The sequence below is a fragment of the Trifolium pratense genome, linkage group LG7 (assembly GCF_020283565.1).
Source record: "Trifolium pratense cultivar HEN17-A07 linkage group LG7, ARS_RC_1.1, whole genome shotgun sequence".
Taxonomy (NCBI): Eukaryota; Viridiplantae; Streptophyta; class Magnoliopsida; order Fabales; family Fabaceae; genus Trifolium; species Trifolium pratense.
In genome coordinates this window covers 28,578,010-28,600,905 of record NC_060065.1, presented here as the reverse complement: position 1 = coordinate 28,600,905, position 22,896 = coordinate 28,578,010, and the positions used below count along the sequence as shown (strand labels likewise).

Below are 22,896 nucleotides of genomic sequence, written 5' to 3'. Positions count from 1 at the left end.
AGGCCCTCAAAATTTTGAGGCCCGATGCCGTCGCACACCTTACACATGTGTGCAAGCCGCCCCTGATCTTGAACATAAAAGAATCTTAACATTGACATTAAAGTGAACATAAATTGACATTAGAGACTAAAATCAATGCAAGATTTTTTTGAGGATGAAAACTTTTAATTATTTTATAGCAACGAAAATCAAAATTTGTCATAGCGAACAAAAACATATTTAACCCTATTAATTTAACTCAATAATTTTGCTTATATTTTTTTTTTAACCCTATTAACTAACCATCAATGCTTACATTATCAATTCGTCCTCCAAGTCCAAACACGCATACCTTTTAAAGCTTTGTATCATAGCTTCAGACAAACTACTGCTAAAATCACATATTTCACACACCTTTGAAACACTTAACCCAAATCTCAACTTCCATAAAAATATCACACTAGACTACACAGCTATCTGATTATCAAAAACACCATATTCTCACGTTCAATCCTTTGAAAAATATCCAACTTAAAAATATCACATCACACCACAAATCTATCACGAAATTACTTTTTATTTATTATTTTTTGTCAAGTACTCTAATAACTAAAATTTTATCTTTTAAAATAAATAAGTGATTGTATTAATGTTCAAATTCCGCTTCCTACATATTATATAGTATTTATTTTATATATATTTTTTAACAACAATATTTATTTTATATTAAACTAAAATGAGAAATAAAAGAAAGGCTTAATTGCAGTTTTGACCCTCCAAGTTTCACAATTACTTGATTCTAGCCACTCAAATTTCAATTGCTTGATTTTAACCCCTTAAATTTCACAATTGCTCGATTTTAGCCTTCAAGTTTCAATTAATCGATTTTAGCCCCCAAAGTTTACCCCTATTATATTTGGTATCCCGCCATTAACTTTTTTGACTAAAAATTACTTATGTGGTATTTTAAATTTAAAAATATATATTTTTTTAAAAAATATGTTTTAAAATTAAAAAAATTGTTTTAAAGATAACGTATAAAATATTTTTTTTTGTTATATTTAGTTTATAAAATAATTTAGTTATAACAAAATAATTTACAAATTTTTTTATTAACTATTTTTAAAAATTATTTTAAAATTTTTATAAACTATTTTTAAAAATAAAGTAACTATTTTATTTTTTTAAAGAATAAATCTTTAGTTTATTTATTTTTAATACATTATTTTAAATCAAATATGTTTAATTTACAAACATTTTAGGATTCTAAAAAACGTGATATGATTGAGAAAACTAAAATTTAAACTTTTAAGATATTTAACTATACAATTTAATTATTTTTCTTTTAAATTTATACTTAACCAATGGATCCGGCGCACTAGTTATCATTTGTCATGAAATAATTATTGTCTCCTTCATTTTATTTTATTTTTTTTTTTTATGTTTTTAAAGAATGCTTCATATTTTATCAATTAAAAACATAATTAAAAAGCTCCCGGAAGCTTATTTCGGTTGGCAAGAGCCGGGTTTCAACCGCCTATACTAACCTTTCTATAACAAAAAAAACTCAATCTTTAAAAAACTACGGGTTTCTAAAAGTGATTTTTATAGTATTACATAATTTTGTATATAAAAAAGGGTTAAATATGTTTTTAGTCCATATATTTTGTCCTATAGTCAAGAATAGCCCCGACATTTTTTTAAGGTGTAAGAAAATCCTACAATTTTTTCCGTTATCAAGTTTAGTCCTTATCGTCAATTTTTCTTAACAGATTGTTGACGTGACATAGGTAGCCAATATCATAATGACACGTGTCTTCTCCCACAAAATTTGTTGTACACCTTACCACACCAAAATTTTCCTCCTATCTTTATTCCTCCACCAACAACACTTTCTTCTATCTCTCTTTCTTCGACACAACCACCATCTTCATCATCACCACAACTAGATTAAAACTTCTAGATCAATTCCACTACCTTCTCAGGTTCTATATCAAAATTATTTCCAAATAAAAACAACGAAAACCATTTATAAACAAAACTAACCATTTTTTTTTGACAAGAGAATTCTAATTCATTTCATTAAATATCAAAGGATCAATACAATTGGTATGTCAAAATAGATATGAGAATCGGCGTTATATATGGCCGCCTTAGCTAAATTATGAGCAACCATATTAGCCTCTCTCCTAGAGAACTCGACATAAGAGTTGTTACAAAAATTGGATAAATCATCTCTACATCTAGTTAAGATAGAGCCTAGCTCTGTAGCATCACGCTCATCTGAATACAAAGAGTCTGCCACTTCTTTAGAATCTTCACAGAAAATCACATTTTCAAATGTCAACTCTTTCACCCAATCAATCGCTGCTAACAGTCGTAAAACCTCTCCAATTGCAACTGTCGTAACTGGCTGATACCAGAGTGTTCTCGCTCCCATAAACATGCCAAATTCATCTCTTAAGCAGATTCCTATTCCCACTTTATTGTGGTGTTCAGAGAACGAAGCATCCACATTGCACTTGATAAAATTATGAGGGGGGCGCTGCCATTTATTGCTTCCTTGGCGATGGTGATTATACAGCAGGTCTTGTTCCTCCACATTTCGCGCAATCCGCCATTCCGTTAACAAGCAACTGCCTCTATGAATAATATCTACTGTTCTATCAAGTTGGTTGTCCCAAACTGCAACATTTCTACTCCTCCAAAGGCTCCAAAGATTCACGACAAAAGTACATTTCTCATTATTGGACAAGTTACTCAAGATGGAGAAAATTATACCTTCAATATTTCCATTTTGCAACTGGACCTGATCGATATTATATTGCATCCCCAAATTCCTCCACGTTTCTCTACTCTTTATGCATTGTAACAATACATGGGTCGTGGTCTCAGCCTCTTCATTGCACCACAGACAATTGGCTCCAATCTGGACCCCCTTCTCAATCAGTCTAGCACGTGTTGGTAAATAATCGCGAGCACTCGCCATAGAAAATTTTTAACCTTTGGTGGCACGGATAATTTCCATATTGTTATCCAATCCCCTTCCACATCCAGCCCTACATTGTTAATCAATTCGGTAAGGCAAAAGTTATAAGCTGAACGGCCACTATAAGTTCCACGATTATCCGGCCTCCAAAAACGCTCATCCAGGACAACTGAATCGAAAAGTGGAGTGTGCAACACCTCAAGCATTGTTTGCAGGCTGAACCAGTGATGTAACAATTCTGTGCGCCATGATTTTTGGCCCTGCAGCAATAAATCTTGCACCGTCAAATCCAGCCTGTTGTTGAAGTGCTTGGCTGGTTGTGCTAGATTTCCATTCACGAGCCATCTATCCTGAAAAATCCAAATTTTATCTCCGGACCCTATCTTCCATCTTGTTCCTTGTTTTACCATAGGGATGGCCTCATGGATGCTCTTCCAAACATAACTAGAGTTATTACCCTTCTTCGCCTCAAAGATATCAGTCCGTGGAAAATATTGGGCCTTTAGAAGTCTCGCTACTAATAAATCTGGTTGAGACATTAACCTCCATACCTGCTTTCCAAGGAGCGCCAAATTGAACATATATAGATTTTTAAAACCCATGCCTCCATCTTTTTTTTGGCACGCATAATTTGTCCCATGATAGCCACTTTATTCCTTTATTTCTGTTTCCACCATTTCCCCACCAAAAAGAGTTCATGATTTTTTTCAATTTCATCACCAAGAGAAGATGAAATTAAGAACATGCTCATAAAGTAGGTAGGAATTGCTTGGAGCACGGATTTAATCATCACCTCTTTCCCCACGAATTTATCTTCCTCCACACCCTGTCCTTGATGAATTTAATTTAAACATATCTTTCTTACTCCTCCCTATCATGGATGGAAGGCCAAGATACCTACCGGTACCTAATGCAATACTAACTTGTAGCGCGCTTGCAATATCAGCCTTAACGTTCTCCCCCACATTCTTGCTAAAAAACACCCCATACTTTTGAAAGTTTATTTGTTGGCCTGACGCATTTTCATATATGGATAAAATATTCTTCAACACATTGATTTCTCTTTTTGTTGCCCTGCAAAATAAAAAACAGTCATCGGCAATAACAGGTGGGTGAACGTAGGTGCCCCCTGCAAACTCAAACACCATGGAGGTCACCTCGCTCTTCCGCTTTATTAATAAGTGTCGTCAAACCTTGAGCACATAGATGAACAAATAAGGAGACAATGGATCTCCTTATCTAAGTCCTCTTTCCGGTACTATAGGTCCTTGAGGCTGGTTCACTAGCACCTTGTATTTCACAGATTCCACACACATCATGATTCATCCTACCCGCTTCACATCAAAACCGAGTGTTAGCATAACTCTCCTCAAATACTCCCAATTAATTCTATCATATGCCTTGCTCATATCCATTTTTAAGGCTACATCCCCCTTATTCCCCTTCGTCTTACTCTTCAAATAATGGATAATTTCTATTGTTATCATTGCATTATCCAAAATGGACTGCCCGGGAACAAAATTTCACTCTTGACTATTCTTTTACACCATAAAAAAATATATAGTGACTATTTTTTGACTATATAGGATAAAATGTAGGGACTAAAAATAGGGGTGTTCGCTATTACCAACACTTAAAAAATATGACGATATTACCAACTTGTTACAAAATAACATTAGAAAATTTTAATTTATTTTGTTGTTTACATAATATAATATGCATATATAGAAATTGCACATACATAAGAACTTATTTTTAATACCAACAGTATAGTTTTGGATCGCATTAAATGATGTTTTGACAACCTATTTTTTTATGGACTCAATTTGGGTTGAGCTTGCTAAGTTGGACTAGGTAATAGGTTGATTGCTACTAAATAATAGAGTTAAGTTAAATATTGCGGTTTGGTTTGGTTTTGTAAAATGAAAACCGCAAACCAAACCAAACCGCGCGCGCGGTTTAGTAGAAAAATCATCCGTGCGGTTTAAACTAAATGCGGTTTTTTGCGATTTTGGTTTGGATTGGTTCGGTTTGCGGTTTTACTTTTGAATTGGTTCGGATACGAACACCTCTAACTAAAAATATATTTCATTCTAAAAAAAATTTAAAAAGAAATCTTTTATAAAAATTTCAAATGAAAATTTGGTTTGAATAGTTATTCTTAAAATGTTATTTTAGGTATTTTATTGAAACTTTTTTTGAATATCAAAATTTCAAAAAATCATATTTTTTTTACAAGCATTCAAAAAATCACGTAATTTTGAAACAATTTCAAATAAATTTTTATAAAAATCATTTTGAAATACAACTTTTTGAAAAAATTACGATTTTAACTATGTTTTGATCTTCAATAATATATGTTTATGTTCTATGATGTCAAAATTAGTATTTCAATTTAAAAACAAAACGAATACAAAAAAATTTATAATATTTTTAAAAATAGTATTATAAAATCTATTTTCAAAATGTTATAAATTAATGTAACAAGAGTGGTAATGTAGATGAAGAAGAGAGAAAGGAGAGAAAGAATAGTGTATGTTATTCACCACTAGGATTAGGGTTACATTACAATGATACATAGTGTCTATATACATGTAAACATAATGAGCCTGTTAGATGTGCCAATGACCTATGTGTACATCCACTAATAATATTTATAACACAAAAAAAAAATCACTTTTTTTAAACTGAAACAAACAAGCACTACCTCGTAGACGATAATTAAATTTAATTTTTTTTTGAGTAAACTGTCAAATACCCCTTAAATTTTAAAATTCGTCAAATATCACCGAAATTTGAAAATAGGCAAATACCTCATTGAAATTATAAAAAGTCAATCAAATTGCCCCGTGACACTATCAGTCAGGTCCATGTCAGCAGATAATTTAATTGATGATTTATAATTTCAGAGGTATTTGTCTATTTTAGGAAATATTTCCCTAATTTTGAAATTTCTACTGGTATTTGACAATTTACTAAAAAAAAAAATTTAAGAAAGATTTTGTCCGAAGTCCGAACGATAATTAAGTACTCTTGTGGTGAGTTTAGTACTACTTTTCTGATTGAAAACAAGCACGAGTATCAGAGTCGTGAATTTGTAGATGGCGATACCAAAGGAGACGGTGGTGAAATGCGACTGCAAGGTTGATGACGGTGGATCCAGCGGTCATTCTCGACGTGACTCACTGACTCGGGAATTGATGATGTCGTTATGGAGAATGATAAGAAAGAGTTGATGTACCATTCATTCTTCCTTCTTATAATTGATTTTTCTATCTAATCAATGAAACTACGTTTTCTTTTCTTTCCTTTCTATTAAAACATCTAACAGCTTATAGCTTATACAACAACAATTTAACTTCATTTTACCTTTTGTTTATAGAAATCACTTATGTAAGCTTATAAATAACCAAATCATGATAAGCACTTGTGCCATAAGCTGTTTATCCAAATAGGGTTTTTTCTTCATTTTTTTTTTGTTTTGTTGCAATATTGTACAGAGTCATTTTAGAAATGACAGGTTATATAGATTCATTATGCAACTTATGTAATGTACCCAATCTATCTTTTATTATAGAACTTGTTGAACTTTCATTGGTCAAAGAATAACAAAAACAACATATAGCTACTGTTATTTATTAATTTCATTTTCAAATCATTTATGTTTTGTTAATTATAGTTAACATTCTCTTGCTGTTTACGACTTTACTTCCATGCAGAAGATGTAGCTGGGGATGAAGCATGGCTTCTCTAGTTGATTGCTATCATTTCCTGCTGCCACCTCGTGTAAAAGCGAGGCTGAAGGAGTTTCTGGTTCACTTGAAGTTGTACGAGGCAAGACATCGGGAACTAAAAGCCAAAATTCAGAATCTCAAGAAAGCGAGAGATTCTGTTCAACGTAAAGTTGATGAAGAAGACAATCGATACGGGAACGGAATTCCAAGGGAAGTTGCAGATTGGATAAAAGCTGTGGATACAATAATTTCTGAATGTGACGAGTTCGATGAGGACGAAGACCATCAACTTGCTGTGTTTGACTTGTTTAAAAGTGGTTACCTTCCTAAAACTGGGATAAGGTATCGTTTAAGCACAAAAGCTTTTGCTATTACAAGTAAGGTTAATGGACTACTGCAAACAGCAAAACATGACACATATTCATATTGGCTTGGTCCACCCTCCATTGCTTCCTTTTTTCATACTGTTGGTTATGAAAGCTTTCCATCAAGAGAGGAATCTATGAAAAAGATTAAGGAAGCATTGAAAAGCCCAAATGTTAGAGTGATTGGGCTTCATGGGTTGAGCGGTGTGGGTAAGACCACATTGGTCAAAAAAATTGCTAGGGATGCATTACAAGCCTCAGAAGCGGACAAGATGTTTGATGTAGTGGCCATGTCAAGCATAACAAGAAATCCTGATATCAGACAAATTCAAGGGCATATTGCTGATGCTTTAGGGATGAAATTGGATGAGGAAAGCGACATTGCAAGAGCTGCTCGAATACGAAGAAGACTGAAAAACGAGAGCACGCTTATAATCTTAGATGATCTTTGGGCAGCACTGGACTTGAATATGCTAGGGATTCCACTTGATGTTGATGATGGTGATGGTCAGCACATTTTGACAGAAACAGCGAAGGAAATTTCATCTGGTAATGTCAGAGAAGGAAAAATTCCTGGGCTGTTCAGCAAGACAGAAACAACAAATGAAATTTCATCTGGGAATGTCAGAGAAGGAAAAATTCCTGGGTTGCTCACCAAGACAAAAACAATGAAGGAAATTCCGTTTGGGAATCTCAAAGAAGGAAAAATCCCCGGGGAGCACCGCAAGACCAAAACAATGAAGGAAATTCCATACGGGAATGTTAATGAAGGAAAATCCTCTGGAGAGCACAGTAAGAGAAAATCAGAAGGAAACAATAGTGTTGTCAATATGATGAAATCAAGAAAACTCCCCAGTGCATCTAATATGAAAACAGAGGAAACTCTTAGCCATTACAAAGGGTGCAAGGTTTTACTGATTTCTGAAAGCAAACAAGTGCTATTAAGTCATTTGGAAGGGAAAGAAGACTCTATTTACTTCATCAACGTCTTAAAGGAAAAGGAATCAGAAACATTTTTCAAGAAGATGGCTGGGATTGGTAATGGAAAGACTGAATTTGATAAATTAACAATGTCAATAGTTCACAAGTGTAATGGGTTGCCAATGTCAATAGTCACAACTGCACGGGCATTGAAAAACCAGAGCTGCTCGGTATGGGAAGATGTTCACCGACATCTTGAAAGGGGAAATTTGACAGGAGTGTCTGATTTTTCTACAAAGTTAAGTTATGATCTTCTAGAAGACGAGGAGCTCAAGTATGCTTTCTTACTCTGTGCTCGTATGGGTCCTGATGCATTGATTGTGGACTTGGTGAAATATTGTATTGGTTTGGGTTTTCTCCAGGAAATCTATACAGTAAAGGAAGCTCGAGATAGAGTTTATGTGTTGGTTGGAAAACTAAAAGTGTTTGGTTTGCTGTCTGACAGTTATTCAAGTGATCATTTCACCATGCAAGATATTGTTCGCAGTGCGGCTTTGTCAATAGCATCTAAGGAGAAGCATGTATTTACAAAGACAAATGGGAAAATAGATGAATGGCCAGATAAACTTGAAAGTTATGCTGCCATTTCCTTGCATCATTGTCATATCATTGATGGGTTTCCTAGAGAAATAAACTACCCGAGGCTTAGATTCTTCCAAGTTAACAACAATGATCCACATCTGAAAATACCAAAAAACTTTTTCGAAGGAATGAAAGAACTCAGAGTGTTGTTATTGACTGGCATTCGTATATCACCCTTAGATTCATCTATTGCATCCCTAACAGAACTCAAAATGCTTGCTTTCGAGCAATGCATGCTAGATAAGAAATTATCTGTGATAGGTGAGTTGAAGAAGTTAAGAATTCTCAGTTTTTCAGGATCTGATATTGAAAAGTTGCCTGTTGAATTGAAGCAGTTAAAAAAGCTACAGATTTTTGACATAAGTAATTGCTCCAAACTTACAAACATTCCATCCAATGTAATATCGAGTTTGATTAGTTTGGAAGAGTTATATATGAGAAACACCTTGATTCAATGGAAGGTTGAAGAACAGAATTATCAAAGTGAAAATGCTAGTCTTACTGAGTTGAGGCATCTTAATCAGTTGACAACCTTAGACATACATATCTCAGATGCTGCCCATTTGCCAAAGAACTTGTTCTTTGACAAGTTATATAGCTACAAGATTGTTGTTGGAGATATGAATGCATATTCAGATATGGATGCCAAGATGCCAGAGAAATATGAAGCATCAAGATTTTTGGCAATACAGTTAAAAAAAGGTTGCAACATTCATTCTCAAAAGGGTATAAAGATGTTGTTTGAAAGAGTTGAAACTTTGTTTCTTGAAGAACTCAATGGTGTCAAAGATATATTTTTTAGATTGAGTTTGAAGGGATTTCCATATCTTAAACATTTGTTGATTGTCAATAATTCTGACATTCAATCCCTCATCAATCCAGAGGACAGGCAGCATACAGAGAAGGCTTTTCCTAAATTGGAGTCACTGCATCTATATAATCTCAAGAGCATCAGTGAAATATGCTCCTGTAAACTTTCAGCACCCTCTTTCAGAAAATTGAAAGTCATCAAGATTAATCTTTGTGGTAAACTGACCAGTGTCGTCTTATTTTCTGTGGTTAGTCTTTTAACTGTTCTCGAAACCATTGAAGTTTCTGAATGTAACACTTTGATGGCGATTGTTGCTTCAGAAACGGAGAGTAACAGTAATGAAAGGGGGGTACTAAATTTTCCTGAATTGCGCACTTTGACCCTAATGTCTTTACCTGAATTAATTGGATTCTACCCCATTTCATCAGAAGGAGAAGATGGAGCAAAAGCTACAGAACTTTTCGATGAAAAGGTGGGATTGAAATTGTGGTTCAGATGCATTTATCTTTTACTTTTCAAACACTCTTCATATTTTATTTGTTAAAACCAAAAGGGAGGGCTTTGTATGGCGGTTTTTATTTTTTATTTTATTTTAGAAGTATTTGTTGTCTAATAAAATTAACTTGAGAAAGTCAAAATGAATTCTTTAATTTTTGAAGACACTAACTTTGTGTGTTGCTGAGCAGGTTGAACTTCCAAAATTAGAAAGAATGGTTTTGTCCTCAATCCAAATTAACAAAGTATGGAGTGACCAATCTATGCAAATATCCTGTTTCAAAAATTTGATACACATGGATGTAAATGGTTGTTGGAATTTAGATTACCTAATATCGTTTTCAATGGCCAAGAGTCTGGTGAATCTTCAAAGCCTTTTTGTAAGTGAATGTGAGAAGATGAGCTACATATTTCCACAAGGGCAAGGTAGTCATGCTAAAATGAAGGTATGTATGCTAGTGAGATTAGGTTCAATTGTTAGATCTTTTATGCTCATTTTAATATGGACCTAATACCCTCATCATCTTGCATGTTAATATTGAAAGCTTTTCTATAAGCATACTGCAGCATTTTCAATATTGACATCTAGATACCACGGTCGTGTAGTATATATACCAAAAGATATAAGAATGCATCATTAATATTGCCAATGATTAAGATTTTAAATATAAGTCTGCGATCACACTTGAGGTGCTAACTCAGTAGTAAAAGTTTGACCTTGTAACCTCAAGGTACATAGTTTAAATCCCCTTGGGAACGGTTGTTAGATGGTCATTAGTGCCACTTTAATTAATAAAAATTTCTTCTTCCCCAATTATTATTTTTTTTAAAAAAAATATAAGTCTGTGACCACACTATTTTAATTTGAGAATATTATGAATGCTTGTTGTTTGTGTATAATTTGTAAAAAGGTCATATTTGTCTACATTTTTTCGCTCTATTTAATTCACCACACAAACGTTTCTGCGCTCTCCATTCATTTGATTTGCTATATGTTTGACGTCTAATTTGATTAACTTATCGGTATTTTAACCAAAACAGGGTAGTGTCTTTCCAAATTTGAAGAGTATCAAACTAAGTAGCATGAAGAGTTTGTTGGAGATATGGAATTTTGAACTCCCTTCAAATTCTTTTGAGAAACTTGACACTCTGATCATTGAGGAATGTGACAAACTTGTCAATGTTTTTCCTTGTTATGTGGCGGGAATGTTTCGAAGTCTATGCAACTTGAGGGTTACAAATTGCAAATCAATGAAGTTAGTATTTGAACTAGATGATAAAAAACGAAATGAGGTGGATGTAACAAACATGCAGGATGTTTATTTAGAAACACTCCCTAAACTAGAGCATGTATGGAAATGGAGCAAAGACCGGGTTGGGATTCTTGAATTGAAAAGTCTTCAAAAGATGTGTGTTCATGATTGTTATCGGTTAGAAAATATATTTCCAGTTTCTGTAGCCAGGCTATTTCCCATTCTTGAGTACCTTGTGATACGGGATTGCTTTGAATTGAGGGAAATTGTTCCCAAGAGATACAGTACCAACGACACAAGCAATCTAGGTCCATTTTTTGAGTTTCCTAATCTGACCACTATCAAATTTTCCGACCTTCCAAAACTCTCTGGATTCTATCCAGGAGCTTATAAACTTAGTTGTCCAGCATTGAACGACCTGACTATTGAGCTCTGTGACAGACTGGAACCATTCAAAAAAGAAACCACAGAGGCACAAACTAGGTCAACCATCTTTTCTAAAGAGGTACCAGTAAGCCTTTAAGCTTTTTTTAAGAATTCTTTTTATTTCATAGATGGTAGGACGATAATTTTTTTTTAAAAAAAGAAAGAAAACAATTTCTTAATGATATGGAATATTGTTAGGATACTGTATATCTATTATCATGTTATATCAAGGTGGCTATACTTGTATATTTATGCGTGTTGAGAATTAAAACAATATAACAACTTTAGATCCCAAGTTACCACTTGACAAAATAATATTTTTTATTTTGTATATTTACTTTACAGATTTATAGTTTTTCATCATTTATTTCTTACAGGTAATCAATAAGTTGAAGTGCATGCACATCGAGTCATGGCATGCAAAGTTGTCGAGCAGTTACCTGAGGGAACGAAACCATCGGCAGGACAATTTGGAAGAACTTTGCCTATCTAGATTAATGAATCCTGGGATTCTCTATTCTTTCCTTCATAGAAGTCCTAATCTAAAAAGCCTATCATTGAGTAATTGTTTCGTTACAGATATAGTGCCTCACAAAATGCCTCCTGAAATTGAAAATTTGGGGGTTGTTCCAAAGCTGGAAAAATTGATGTTACTAGACATGCCTGATCTTGAGACAATAGGCTTTGAAGAAGGTATAATTCTTGAAAGGATAGAGTTACTGATCTTAAAGCAATGTCCTCTTTTGGTCAATATAATGCCTTCTTCAGTATCTCTCACTCACTTGACAAATCTAGAAGTGGTTAGTTGTGGTGGATTAAAAATATTAATGCCACTATCTGCCGCTAAAAGCTTGGTTCAACTCAACAGCATGAAAGTAGTCGAATGTGAATCTATGGAGGAAATTGTAGGAAATGAGAATGAAAATGGAGGTGAAGTGGACAAAATTGTAGAAAATGAAAATGTATTGAAAGTTGACATTGTTTTCAGGAAATTGAGAGTCCTAGAACTTTTGTCGCTAAAGAAACTCAATTCTTTCTCTAAGAGTTGTGTCACTGAGTTTCCGTCCATGGAGAAATTAGTTGTGAGTGCATGCCCCAAAATGGAAAGTTTTTCTGAAAAAGTCCAGAGCTCTCCACTATTGGAAAAAATATTTGTACATGAAAATGAGAAGATATGGTGCTGGAATGATGATTTAAATACTACAATACAAGAGATATTCAAGGAAAAGGTATGTTCATATAAATTTTTTGACTAAATTTTCATGTTGTTTTATTTTCTATTTTAAAATAAATAAATTTTATTATTCTTGGCTAAAAGTTTGTTTGGATTGTTAGCTAGTGGGTAATGAAAAAGTGAGGAACATAATAAAGTGATAGAAGTATGCTAGTTTTTCGATAATCACTTCTTTAAGAAAAATTGTTGTTGCATTAAATATTCTCATTGAAATGATATTTTTTACCATTATTAGAACATATTTTTTTTATACCTTTTCCAAATTGTGTTTGCACCATATTATAAATATGAATAAACAATCATGGTACTTCTGATTTATTATTCATTAAGAAAATTCAAGTTATTTGAGACCAATCATCAACAAAGGAAATAAACCGTCACACACCAGAAATTTTATACATAGGGGCCAGTCCGCAGAATGAATAAGATCCAATGGTTTAACACTTTTAGTAAGACTTGAAAGAAAAATAGTTTGGTTATGCTTAGAAAACCGACAGATGTCACATTTAAAAGTCTCAACGGATTGTTTCAAAAATAAGGATGGAAACATACCCTCCATTAATTGAAATGCCAAATCTCTACTGTTTCCTTTTCTTCCACTTTGGCAGTTAGAAGAGGGAAACTCATTTAGTCAAAAAAGAGGGAAACTCATGGGATAAAACCATGATAACTGAGATTTTTTTTTTTTTTTTTGAACGGCAAAATATTATTAATAATAACCGGTCTCTGCACAAGACGAACAAAGGCCGGAAAAAACGGAACTACAAAACAAAGGCGCCATATATAAGCGGAACACCAATGATAAAGCTAAAAACAGACACCACCTAGTACACACTCCACAGTCAACACACCATCAACCCGACCCGAAAAGATGCCCTAAGTCTCTAACTCCCGATGTCGAATCAAAAGTGATCGATAACTGAGATATGTGATACCTAGAATAGATAAGACTTCATTAATTGAAAAGGAGGATGACCGCAAAAGCTAGCTTGAGAGTTGAGGTTTGCACTACACTTATAAAGGTTATCTTTGCCATATCTCTAGCCAATGTGGGACTTCTAACAATCATAAAGGATACTGACAAATATCAATATCTGAACATTTTTTTTCCACATTGGATTTGTATATTGGGTCTAACTCATCTTTTCAAAACCGATTTATAAGGTGAGGATTGTCCCCACTTATAAATATATCTTCGGGTCATCTCGCATCCATTGTTGGACTCTTAACACATGAATAAGAAATTTCATACATTCTGTTATGTTTAACTGATCATGTTCATGTGAAATAAAGGATGTGAAACAATAATTTTGATTTACTTCGAATCAACTTCAATTTTCTTCACTATTTGCTAAACTTTTTCGTCTCAATTAAAAGATGCTAATAGGAAAAGAGTGTAAGGATTCTTATAGGCAGATGAAGCATTGTAATAAGATGATATATCTAATGATAAACTTATTTGCAATTTTTGCAGAGGTTTCTTGAAGGCATGGAAGAGATCAGTCTGTCAGAACATCATGATCTACAAATACTCTGGAATTGTGGTGTTGGTGATCTGGAAAAAAGTTGGTTTTACAATTTGAAAACTTTGAGGTTGGAAGACTGTGATAATCTATCATGTGCAATTCCATCTAATATCTTTCTTTGTCTAAAGAGCTTAAAAGAATTGGAAGTGCGGAATTGTAACAAAGTGGGGCAAATTTTTGGAAACTTAGAGAATGATAACATGACAATTCGATCCCAATTGAAGAATTTGACTTTAGAAGGGCTATCTGACTTGAAGCATGTGTGGGGAGAGAATTATCAAGGAAATCTCATATTTCAAAATCTGCTACATGTCTCTGTTATTGATTGTGATGGCCTGAAAACACTATTTCCGGCGGCTGTAGCCAAAAACATTAAAAAGCTCGAGACACTTCAAATAGAATCTTGTCAAAATTTGCTTGAAATTGTAGGAAAGGAAGTTTATGTAGGCGTTGCTGCAGATGATACAGAAAAGTTTGTGTTCCCTTGTTTAACGTCACTTGATCTTAATGACTTGCCAGAGCTGACTTACTTTTACTGTGAAATATTCACCGTGGAATGCCCAGAGTTACATGTATTAATAGTGTTGGACTGCCCTAGGTTGGAGTTATTTCAAAGTGCATGTCTCGAGAGTGAGAGTGAAGGTAATAGTACTTCAATTAATAGACAACCTCTTTTTTCGAATCTCCAGGTAACATAGAATCTTTAATCTCATACACTTAATTTTTTTTTTCTCTTACTGTTCTTTTCATCTTTTGATCCCTTCCTTTTTAATTTCTTTACATTTGCTAGGCCATTTCATTTCTGGAGGAATTATCAGTTGATTGGGAATACTCTTCGGTGTTGGGATCAAGTTTAGAAGGAATGGAAGACCTCAAATTATTAAAAGATATTCAATTTTTCTTTGATGTGGATGATATTGTGAATCCCACTTTGCCCTTTGGTATACTTAGTAAGGCACCCAATTTGCAAGAAATGAGTATAGAGTGGTGCAAAAGCTTCGAGATATTCCAAACTGCAAACATCAAAACTAGTGAACAGTTGAAAACATTGACACTGAACAACGTATCTGAGCTCAAGTTCATCTGGTCAGAGGACTCATCATGGTTAAACATAGTCTGTGAGAAGCTCTACAATTTAAATGTTACTTGTTGTCCTGGTTTGACAAAATTATCCTGTTCTCCTTCTGCAGTATCTTTCTCCCATCTGAAAGAATTATATATAGAAGAATGTCATGGATTGGAGTATTTATTCACATCGTCAGTGGCAAAAGTGTTGATGCACCTTGAGAAGATCACAGTCAAGGAGAGTGAATCAATTAAAGAAATAATAGAAATGGAGCAGGATGGAACAACTTCCCTTGTAGTCAAATTTGAGCGGCTAATCTCCATAGTTCTAGATTCTTTATCAAGCCTTGAATATTTTTATTCAGGGAGTGATACTTTGCAGTTACCGTCTCTAACTCTGGTGAACATTCAACAGTGTCCCAAGATGGATTGTTTCTCTCGAGGAGGGATAATCGCAAAATCTTTTAAAGGAATTCAAAATTCGGTTGAACAAAATGATGAATTAATCTTCCACAATGATCTTAATGTCTCCGTCAAAATGGTGTTTCTATTGCAGGTAGAAAGTTCATTAATATCAATAAATTGTTATTTCAACTTTTGCATTTTTTAAATGGGTTCATTAAAAAAATGAGGTGTATACTGCTTTTCCTTGCTACCATAATCTAATATTTTTGTAATTTTTAAGTGATTGTTAAAAAAAAAAGAGGTGTATACTGCTTTTCCTGTAAAAAAAAAAAAAAAAAGTTGTTGTTATGTTAATGAATTTATTAAATGATTTATATTCTTTTCAAGTACAATTAAGTAGCGCTGAAAATATATTATAGTCTCTGTATTTTTTGTATATGCATATCATATCATGTAAATAGGGAAAGTATCTCCTATATTTATTTTTTGTATTTCTTGCCTTGAGCCTATATAAGATCAACTCCGGTGTGTAGATCAAGCACACGATTTTACCATGACTTTCTATTTTTCCTTCATTCAACATGATACCTAAACCCTATCAAACACATTCCTGAACCATGCTTACATGAGGGACCCCCTGTCCGCCGGTGAGATTTATTTTGACAAATTTGTTAAAACTCCAGTTTGATCCTCCTTAGCCGCTCTGACCCATACTTGCACGTTTCGACTATTTTCCGGTCATGCCTGTACCTACTAGTTTCCCTCGGTTGGGAGGGAAGAACTTACATTGTGTGCCCAATAAACATCACTAAAATGCAATAGAAATTTCCTATTGATAATATTATGAAGTTTATTAGTAGGGAAAGCATTAGAATATGATACATTTGTTAATTTTATTTTTTTTTATAATATTTACAGATGCTTTCCGAAGGAATGGACGGGACAGAATTTTCGAAACATCCTGAGCTACGCGATGCATGGCAAGATGGACTTTGTACCCAAAACAATTGGTTTTACGGCTTGAGAACATTGAAGCTAGTCAACTGTGATATTAAACCATATGCAATTCCATCTAATATTCTTCCTTGTTTAAACAGTTTAAAAGATTTAGAAGTACGGAATTGTAATAAGGTAGAGGTAATTTTTGCTAAAAATGACACTGATGAAATTCCGTCCCAGTTAAACAATCTGACTTTGGAAGATCTATCGGGGCTGAAACTTGTTTGGGAGAAGAACTTTGAAGGAATCCTACAATTTCAAAATCTGAAACAAGTCAGTTGTATTGGTTGTAAAAGTATACAAACTCTATTTCCTGTAGTCCTTGCTGAAAATCTTAAAATGCTTGATGATCTTAAAGTTAAATCCTGTCATGAGTTGCGAGAAATTGTTGGAATGGAAGATGCAGCAACAGGCTTAGAAAAAAAGTTTTCATTCTCTCATTTAACCTCATTAGATCTTTATGATTTGCCAGAGTTCAGATACTTTTACCCTAAAATATTTACTGTGGTGTGTCCCAAGTTAAGTTATTTCTCTGTAGTGGATTGTCCTAAGTTGGAGGTATTTCAAGGTGCACATGCTGAAGGTGAGGCTGAAAGTATTAGTACTTCAACTAACAGACAGCCCCTTATCCCAAATCTTAATGTAAGTAACGTTGAATCTGCCTTACAATTATTTTAGTTTACTTTCGTGCTTTTCACATTTGAACTATCATCGTTTTCAACTCTACTCATTTTTGTCTATGCTAGGTCATTTCCATCCTAGAGGAATTAGTTCTAGATTGGAAACACATTTCAGTGTTAAGGTTAGGACAACAATCAGAAGATCTCAAATATTTGAAAAGAGCTTTCTTGTACTTTAATGAAGTTGAAAAGAATGAGAAGCCTACCTTTCCTCTAGAAATATTTGAGAAGGTACCAAATCTACAAGATTTACTGGTAGGGTGGATCAATAGTGTCGAGATATTCCTCACTAAAAATGCCAACGGTAGAGAGCGCAGGATTCTTGGACAATTAAAATTTTTGGAATTGCACACAGTATATGAACTCCAATACATCAATTTAGAGGACTCGTGGTTAAACATTGTCATTGAGAAACTCCACAGATTAAAACTTTCCAATTGTCCTGATTTGGAAAAAATATTCCATTCTCCGTGTGCTGTATCTTTCTCTTATATGAAAGAATTGTATGTAAGCAATTGTCATGGGTTGAGGTATTTATTCACATGCTCAGTTGCAAAGGCATTACCTACCCTCGAAAAGCTCACCGTGGAGGAAAGTCAATCAATTACAGAAATAATAGCAAAAGAGCAAGATGGAACAACTTCTCAAGGGGTCAAATTTGAGCGGCTATGCTACATATTTCTAAATTCTTTATCAAGCTTGGAATGCTTTTATTCGGGCAATGGGAGTTTGCAGTTACCATCTCTTAGTGACGTGTACATATGGCAGTGTCCCAACCTAAAAGTTTTTTCTTCAGGGGAGATAGATGCAAAATCTTTTATAGGAGTTCAAGCTTCGTCCGACTCAAATGATCCATTGGTGTTGCACAACGACTTTAATGCCTCAGTCAGGAGGGTTTTTTTATTGCAGGTTAGAATTTTTCCAAATCAATATATTATGACTTCAATTGTTGCGTGAAAATTATATCTTGAAATAGTGTTAATTGATGGAAAAGAGAGAAAATGAATTCGAATCTTGTATACTTCATTGAATTGTTTTTTTGAATAGGGTAAAGGGTGTTTTTAGTCCCTGTAAAATTGGCGAATTTGGGTTTTGGTCCTTGTAAAAAAAAGTCCTCTCATTTCGCCCCCGTAAAATTTAAACCCATAGGTTTTAGTCCCTCACTAGATCAGTCAACAAAATTAACCGTGATGTGGCAAAGGTTCAGTGACGTGGCATTGTTTCATCAAACAATACATAAGTGACTCATTTGATATTATGCATTGCATACATTTGATATTAAACTTTTTTAAATATTATTTACAGATGCTTTCCGAAGGAATGGACGGGACAGAATTTTCGAAACATCCTGAGCTACTCGATGCATGGCAAGATAGACTTTGTACCCAAAACAATTGGTTTTACGGCTTGAGAACATTGAAGCTAGTCAACTGTGATATTAAACCATATGCAATTCCATCTAATATTCTTCCTTGTTTAAACAGTTTAAAAGATTTAGAAGTACGGAATTGTAATAAGGTAGAGGTAATTTTTGCTAAAAATGACACTGATGAAATTCCGTCCCAATTAAACAATCTGACTTTGGAAGATCTATCGGGGCTGAAACTTGTTTGGGAGAAGAACTTTGAAGGAATCCTACAATTTCAAAATCTGAAACAAGTCAGTTGTATTCGTTGTAAAAGTATACAAACTCTATTTCCTGTAGTCCTTGCTGAAAATCTTAAAATGCTTGATGATCTTAAAGTTAAATCCTGTCATGAGTTGCGAGAAATTGTTGGAATGGAAGATGCAGCAACAGGCTTAGAAAAAAAGTTTTCATTCTCTCATTTAACCTCATTAGATCTTCATGACTTGCCAGAGTTCAGATACTTTTACCCTGAAATATTTACTGTGGTGTGTCCCAAGTTAAGTTATTTCTCTGTAGTGGATTGTCCTAAGTTGGAGGTATTTCAAGGTGCACATGCTGAAGGTGAGGCTGAAAGTATTAGTACTTCAACTAACAGACAGCCCCTTATCCCAAATCTTAATGTAAGTAACGTTTAATCTGCCTTACAATTATTTTATTTTACTTTCGTGCTTTTCACATTTGAACTATCATCGTTTTCAACTCTACTCATTTTTGTCTATGCTAGGCCATTTCCATCCTAGAGCAATTAGTTCTAGATTGGAAACACATTTCAGTGTTAAGGTTAGGACAACAATCAGAAGATCTCAAATATTTGAAAAAAGCTTTCTTGTACTTTAATGATGTTGAAAAGAAAGAGAAGCCTACCTTTCCTCTAGAAATATTTGAGAAGGTACCAAATCTACAAGATTTACTGGTAGGGTGGATCAATAGTGTCGAGATATTCCTCACTAAAAATGCCAACGGTAGAGAGCGCGGGATTCTTGGACAATTAGAATTTTTGGAATTGCACACAGTATATGAACTCCATTACATCAATTTAGAGGACTCGTGGTTAAACATTGTCATTGAGAAACTCCACAGATTAAAACTTTCCAATTGTCCTGATTTGGAAAAAATATTCCATTCTCCGTGTGCTGTATCTTTCTCCTATATGAAAGAATTGTATGTAAGCAATTGTCATGGGTTGAGGTATTTATTCACATGCTCAGTTGCAAAGGCATTGACTACCCTCGAAAAGCTCACCGTGGAGGAAAGTCAATCAATTACAGAAATAATAGCAAAAGAGCAAGATGGAACAACTTCTCAAGGGGTCAAATTTGAGCGGCTATGCTACATATTTCTAAATTCTTTATCAAGCTTGGAATGCTTTTATTCGGGCAATGGTAGTTTGCAGTTACCGTCTCTTAGTGATGTGTCAATATGGCAGTGTCCCAACCTAAAAGTTTTTTCTTCAGGGGAGATAGATGCAAATTTTTTCAAAGGAATTGATGATTCATCCGATTTAAATGATGAATTGGTCCTGTACAATAATGACCTTAATGCTTCGGTCAAAAGAGTTTTTCTATTGCAGGTTAGAATTCTTCCAAATCAACAGATTATGACTCCGATTGTTGCATGCCATTTTATTATCTTCAAATAGTGTTGATTGTGAGAAAAAAGAGAGCAAATGAATTCCAATCCTGTGTATTTCATCGAACATTTTTGTATATAGTGTAGAAAAAGGTTATAATATATTTTAATAATGTAAAGAATATATGCTAGTCTGTCAAGCCGATTTTTTTTTTTTTAGATAACCTAGAACCAAAGCTATTAATTACAGAAATCAATTTATGAAAAACTCCTGACTGAACAATTTTTTTTTTTTTTTTTTGTCGATTGACTCAATTGACCACAACCTTATGCAATTGACCACTCTTTAAATGAAAAAAAAAACCGTTATCTTGAACCGAGTTTCAACTTTAATATACTATTTTGTTCGTATTAATTGATACTACAAAAAGAAACAAAATAATAACTTTCATTCTATACCAATTCATTGTTCCAAGTGGCAAGAGATTTGAATCCCTTGAACAAGTGGTCAGGGGTTCCTTATCTAACTCCTGCTTGTGGAAAAAATTCGGCTGAGAGGATAACTCATCTTATTTGCCCAATAGGTTCCCCGGAGGATATTAGTTATTACTAAACGGTGGTGGAAACTTTGTACCAATAATATTATGTAGTTTATTAGCTGGGAAAGCATTGGAATACAATACATTGATAATAATTTTTTTATATATAATATTTACAGATGCTTTCCGAAGGAATGGACGGGTCAGAATTTTCCAAACATCCTGAGCTACTCGAAGCATGGCAAGATGGACTTTGTACCCAAAACAGTTGGTTTTACAACCTGAGAACATTGAAGCTTGTCAACTGTGATATTAAACCATATGCAATTCCATCTAATATTCTTCCCTGTTTAAACAGCTTAAAAGATTTAGAAGTACGGAATTGTAACAAGGTAGAGGTAATTTTTGCTAAAAATGACACTGATGAAATTCCGTCCCAATTAAACAATTTGATTTTGGAAGATCTGTCGGAGTTGAAACTTGTTTGGGAGAAGAACTTTCAAGGAATCCTACAATTTCAAAATCTGAAACAAGTCAGTGTTATTGGTTGTAAAAGTATACAAACTCTATTTCCTGCAGTTCTTGCTGAAAATCTTAAAATGCTTGATAAACTTGAAGTTAAATCTTGTGTTGAGTTGCGAGAAATTGTTGGAGAGGAAGATGTAGCAACAGGCTTAGAAAAAACGTTTTTATTCCCTCATTTAGCCTCATTAGATCTTTATAAGTTGCCAGAGTTCACATACTTTTACCCTGGAATATTTACTGCAGTGTGTCCCAAGTTACGTTGTATCACTCTGATGGGTAGTCCTAAGTTGGAGCTATTTGAAGGTGCACATAGTACTTCAACTAATAGACAACCTGTTATCCCAAATATTGATGTAAGTTAGATTTAACCTGCCTTCACAATTCTTTTATTTTATTTACGCGCTTTTCACCTATGAAATATCAAACTTTTTAATTCTACTCGTTTTTGTTTATGCTAGGCCATTCCCATGCTGGAGGAATTATGTCTTGATTGGAAACACCTTTCAGTGTTAAGGATAGGACAAGAATCGGAAGATCTCATATATTTGAAAAAAACTTTGCTGTGCTTTGATGGTGTTGAAGAGAATGAGAAGCCTTCCTTGCCTCTAGAAATATTTGAGAAGGCACCAAATCTACAAGATTTACAGTTAGGGTGGATCAATAGTCTTGAGATATTCCTCATAAAAAATACCAACAGTAGAGAGCATATGATTCTTGGACAGTTGAAAATATTGACATTGGACACAGTATCTGAGCTCCAATACATCAATTTAGATGACTCATGGTTAAACACAGTCATTGAGAAGCTCCACAATTTAAAAGTTACCAATTGTCCTGATTTGAAATATTTAATTCATTCTCCATGTGCAGTATCTTTCTCCTGTATGAAAGAATTGCATATAAGCGGATGTCATGGGTTGAGGTATTTATTCACATGCTCAATGGCTAAGGTGTTGAAAGCCCTCGAGAAGATCACCGTAGAGGAAAGTCGATCAATTACAGAAATAGTGGCAAAAGAGCAAGATCAAACAACTTCTCAAGGGGTCAAATTTGAGCAGCTATGCTACATATATCTAAATTCTTTAAAAAGCCTGGAATGTTTTTATTCTGGCAATGGTAGTTTGCAGTTACCGTCTCTGACTCGAGCGTACATATGGCAGTGTCCCAAGCTAAAAGTTTTTTCTTCAGGGGAGATAATTGCAAACTGTTTCCAAGGAATTCAAGCTTTGCCTGATTTAAATGATGAATTGGTCTTGTACAACAATAATCTTAACGCCTCAGTAGAAAAGTTGTTTCTTCTAAAACAGGTAAGGACTTCATCTAAATCCATT

General features: G+C 34.0%; 2 protein-coding genes across 5 annotated transcripts in view; one reads left to right on the top strand and one right to left on the bottom strand.

The window, feature by feature from the left end:
* LOC123895675 overlaps nt 1–22,896 on the top strand; it is a 30,527-nt gene that overhangs the window by 4,168 nt on the left and 3,463 nt on the right. For 2 of the 4 annotated variants that reach the window (XM_045946140.1, XM_045946139.1), the window contains 12 exons: nt 6,688–9,913; nt 10,128–10,382; nt 10,978–11,694; nt 11,993–12,844; nt 14,324–15,064; nt 15,166–15,996; nt 16,764–17,486; nt 17,591–18,433; nt 18,830–19,552; nt 19,657–20,502; nt 21,220–21,918; nt 22,024–22,872. In XM_045946140.1, coding sequence (XP_045802096.1) covers nt 6,710–9,913; nt 10,128–10,382; nt 10,978–11,694; nt 11,993–12,844; nt 14,324–15,064; nt 15,166–15,996; nt 16,764–17,486; nt 17,591–18,433; nt 18,830–19,552; nt 19,657–20,502; nt 21,220–21,918; nt 22,024–22,872 — 11,283 coding nt within the window. In that variant the 5' untranslated portion in view covers nt 6,688–6,709. Of the gene's footprint in view, nt 1–5,959; nt 6,206–6,687; nt 9,914–10,127; nt 10,383–10,977; nt 11,695–11,992; nt 12,845–14,323; nt 15,065–15,165; nt 15,997–16,763; nt 17,487–17,590; nt 18,434–18,829; nt 19,553–19,656; nt 20,503–21,219; nt 21,919–22,023; nt 22,873–22,896 lie in introns of those variants that run through there. The other 2 variants (XM_045946141.1, XM_045946142.1) reach the window with 2 other exon arrangements.
* On the bottom strand, nt 2,069–2,968 carry LOC123896188. The gene has a single exon (XM_045946609.1). The coding sequence runs from the start codon at nt 2,966–2,968 to the stop codon at nt 2,069–2,071; it is 900 nt and encodes a 299-aa protein (XP_045802565.1).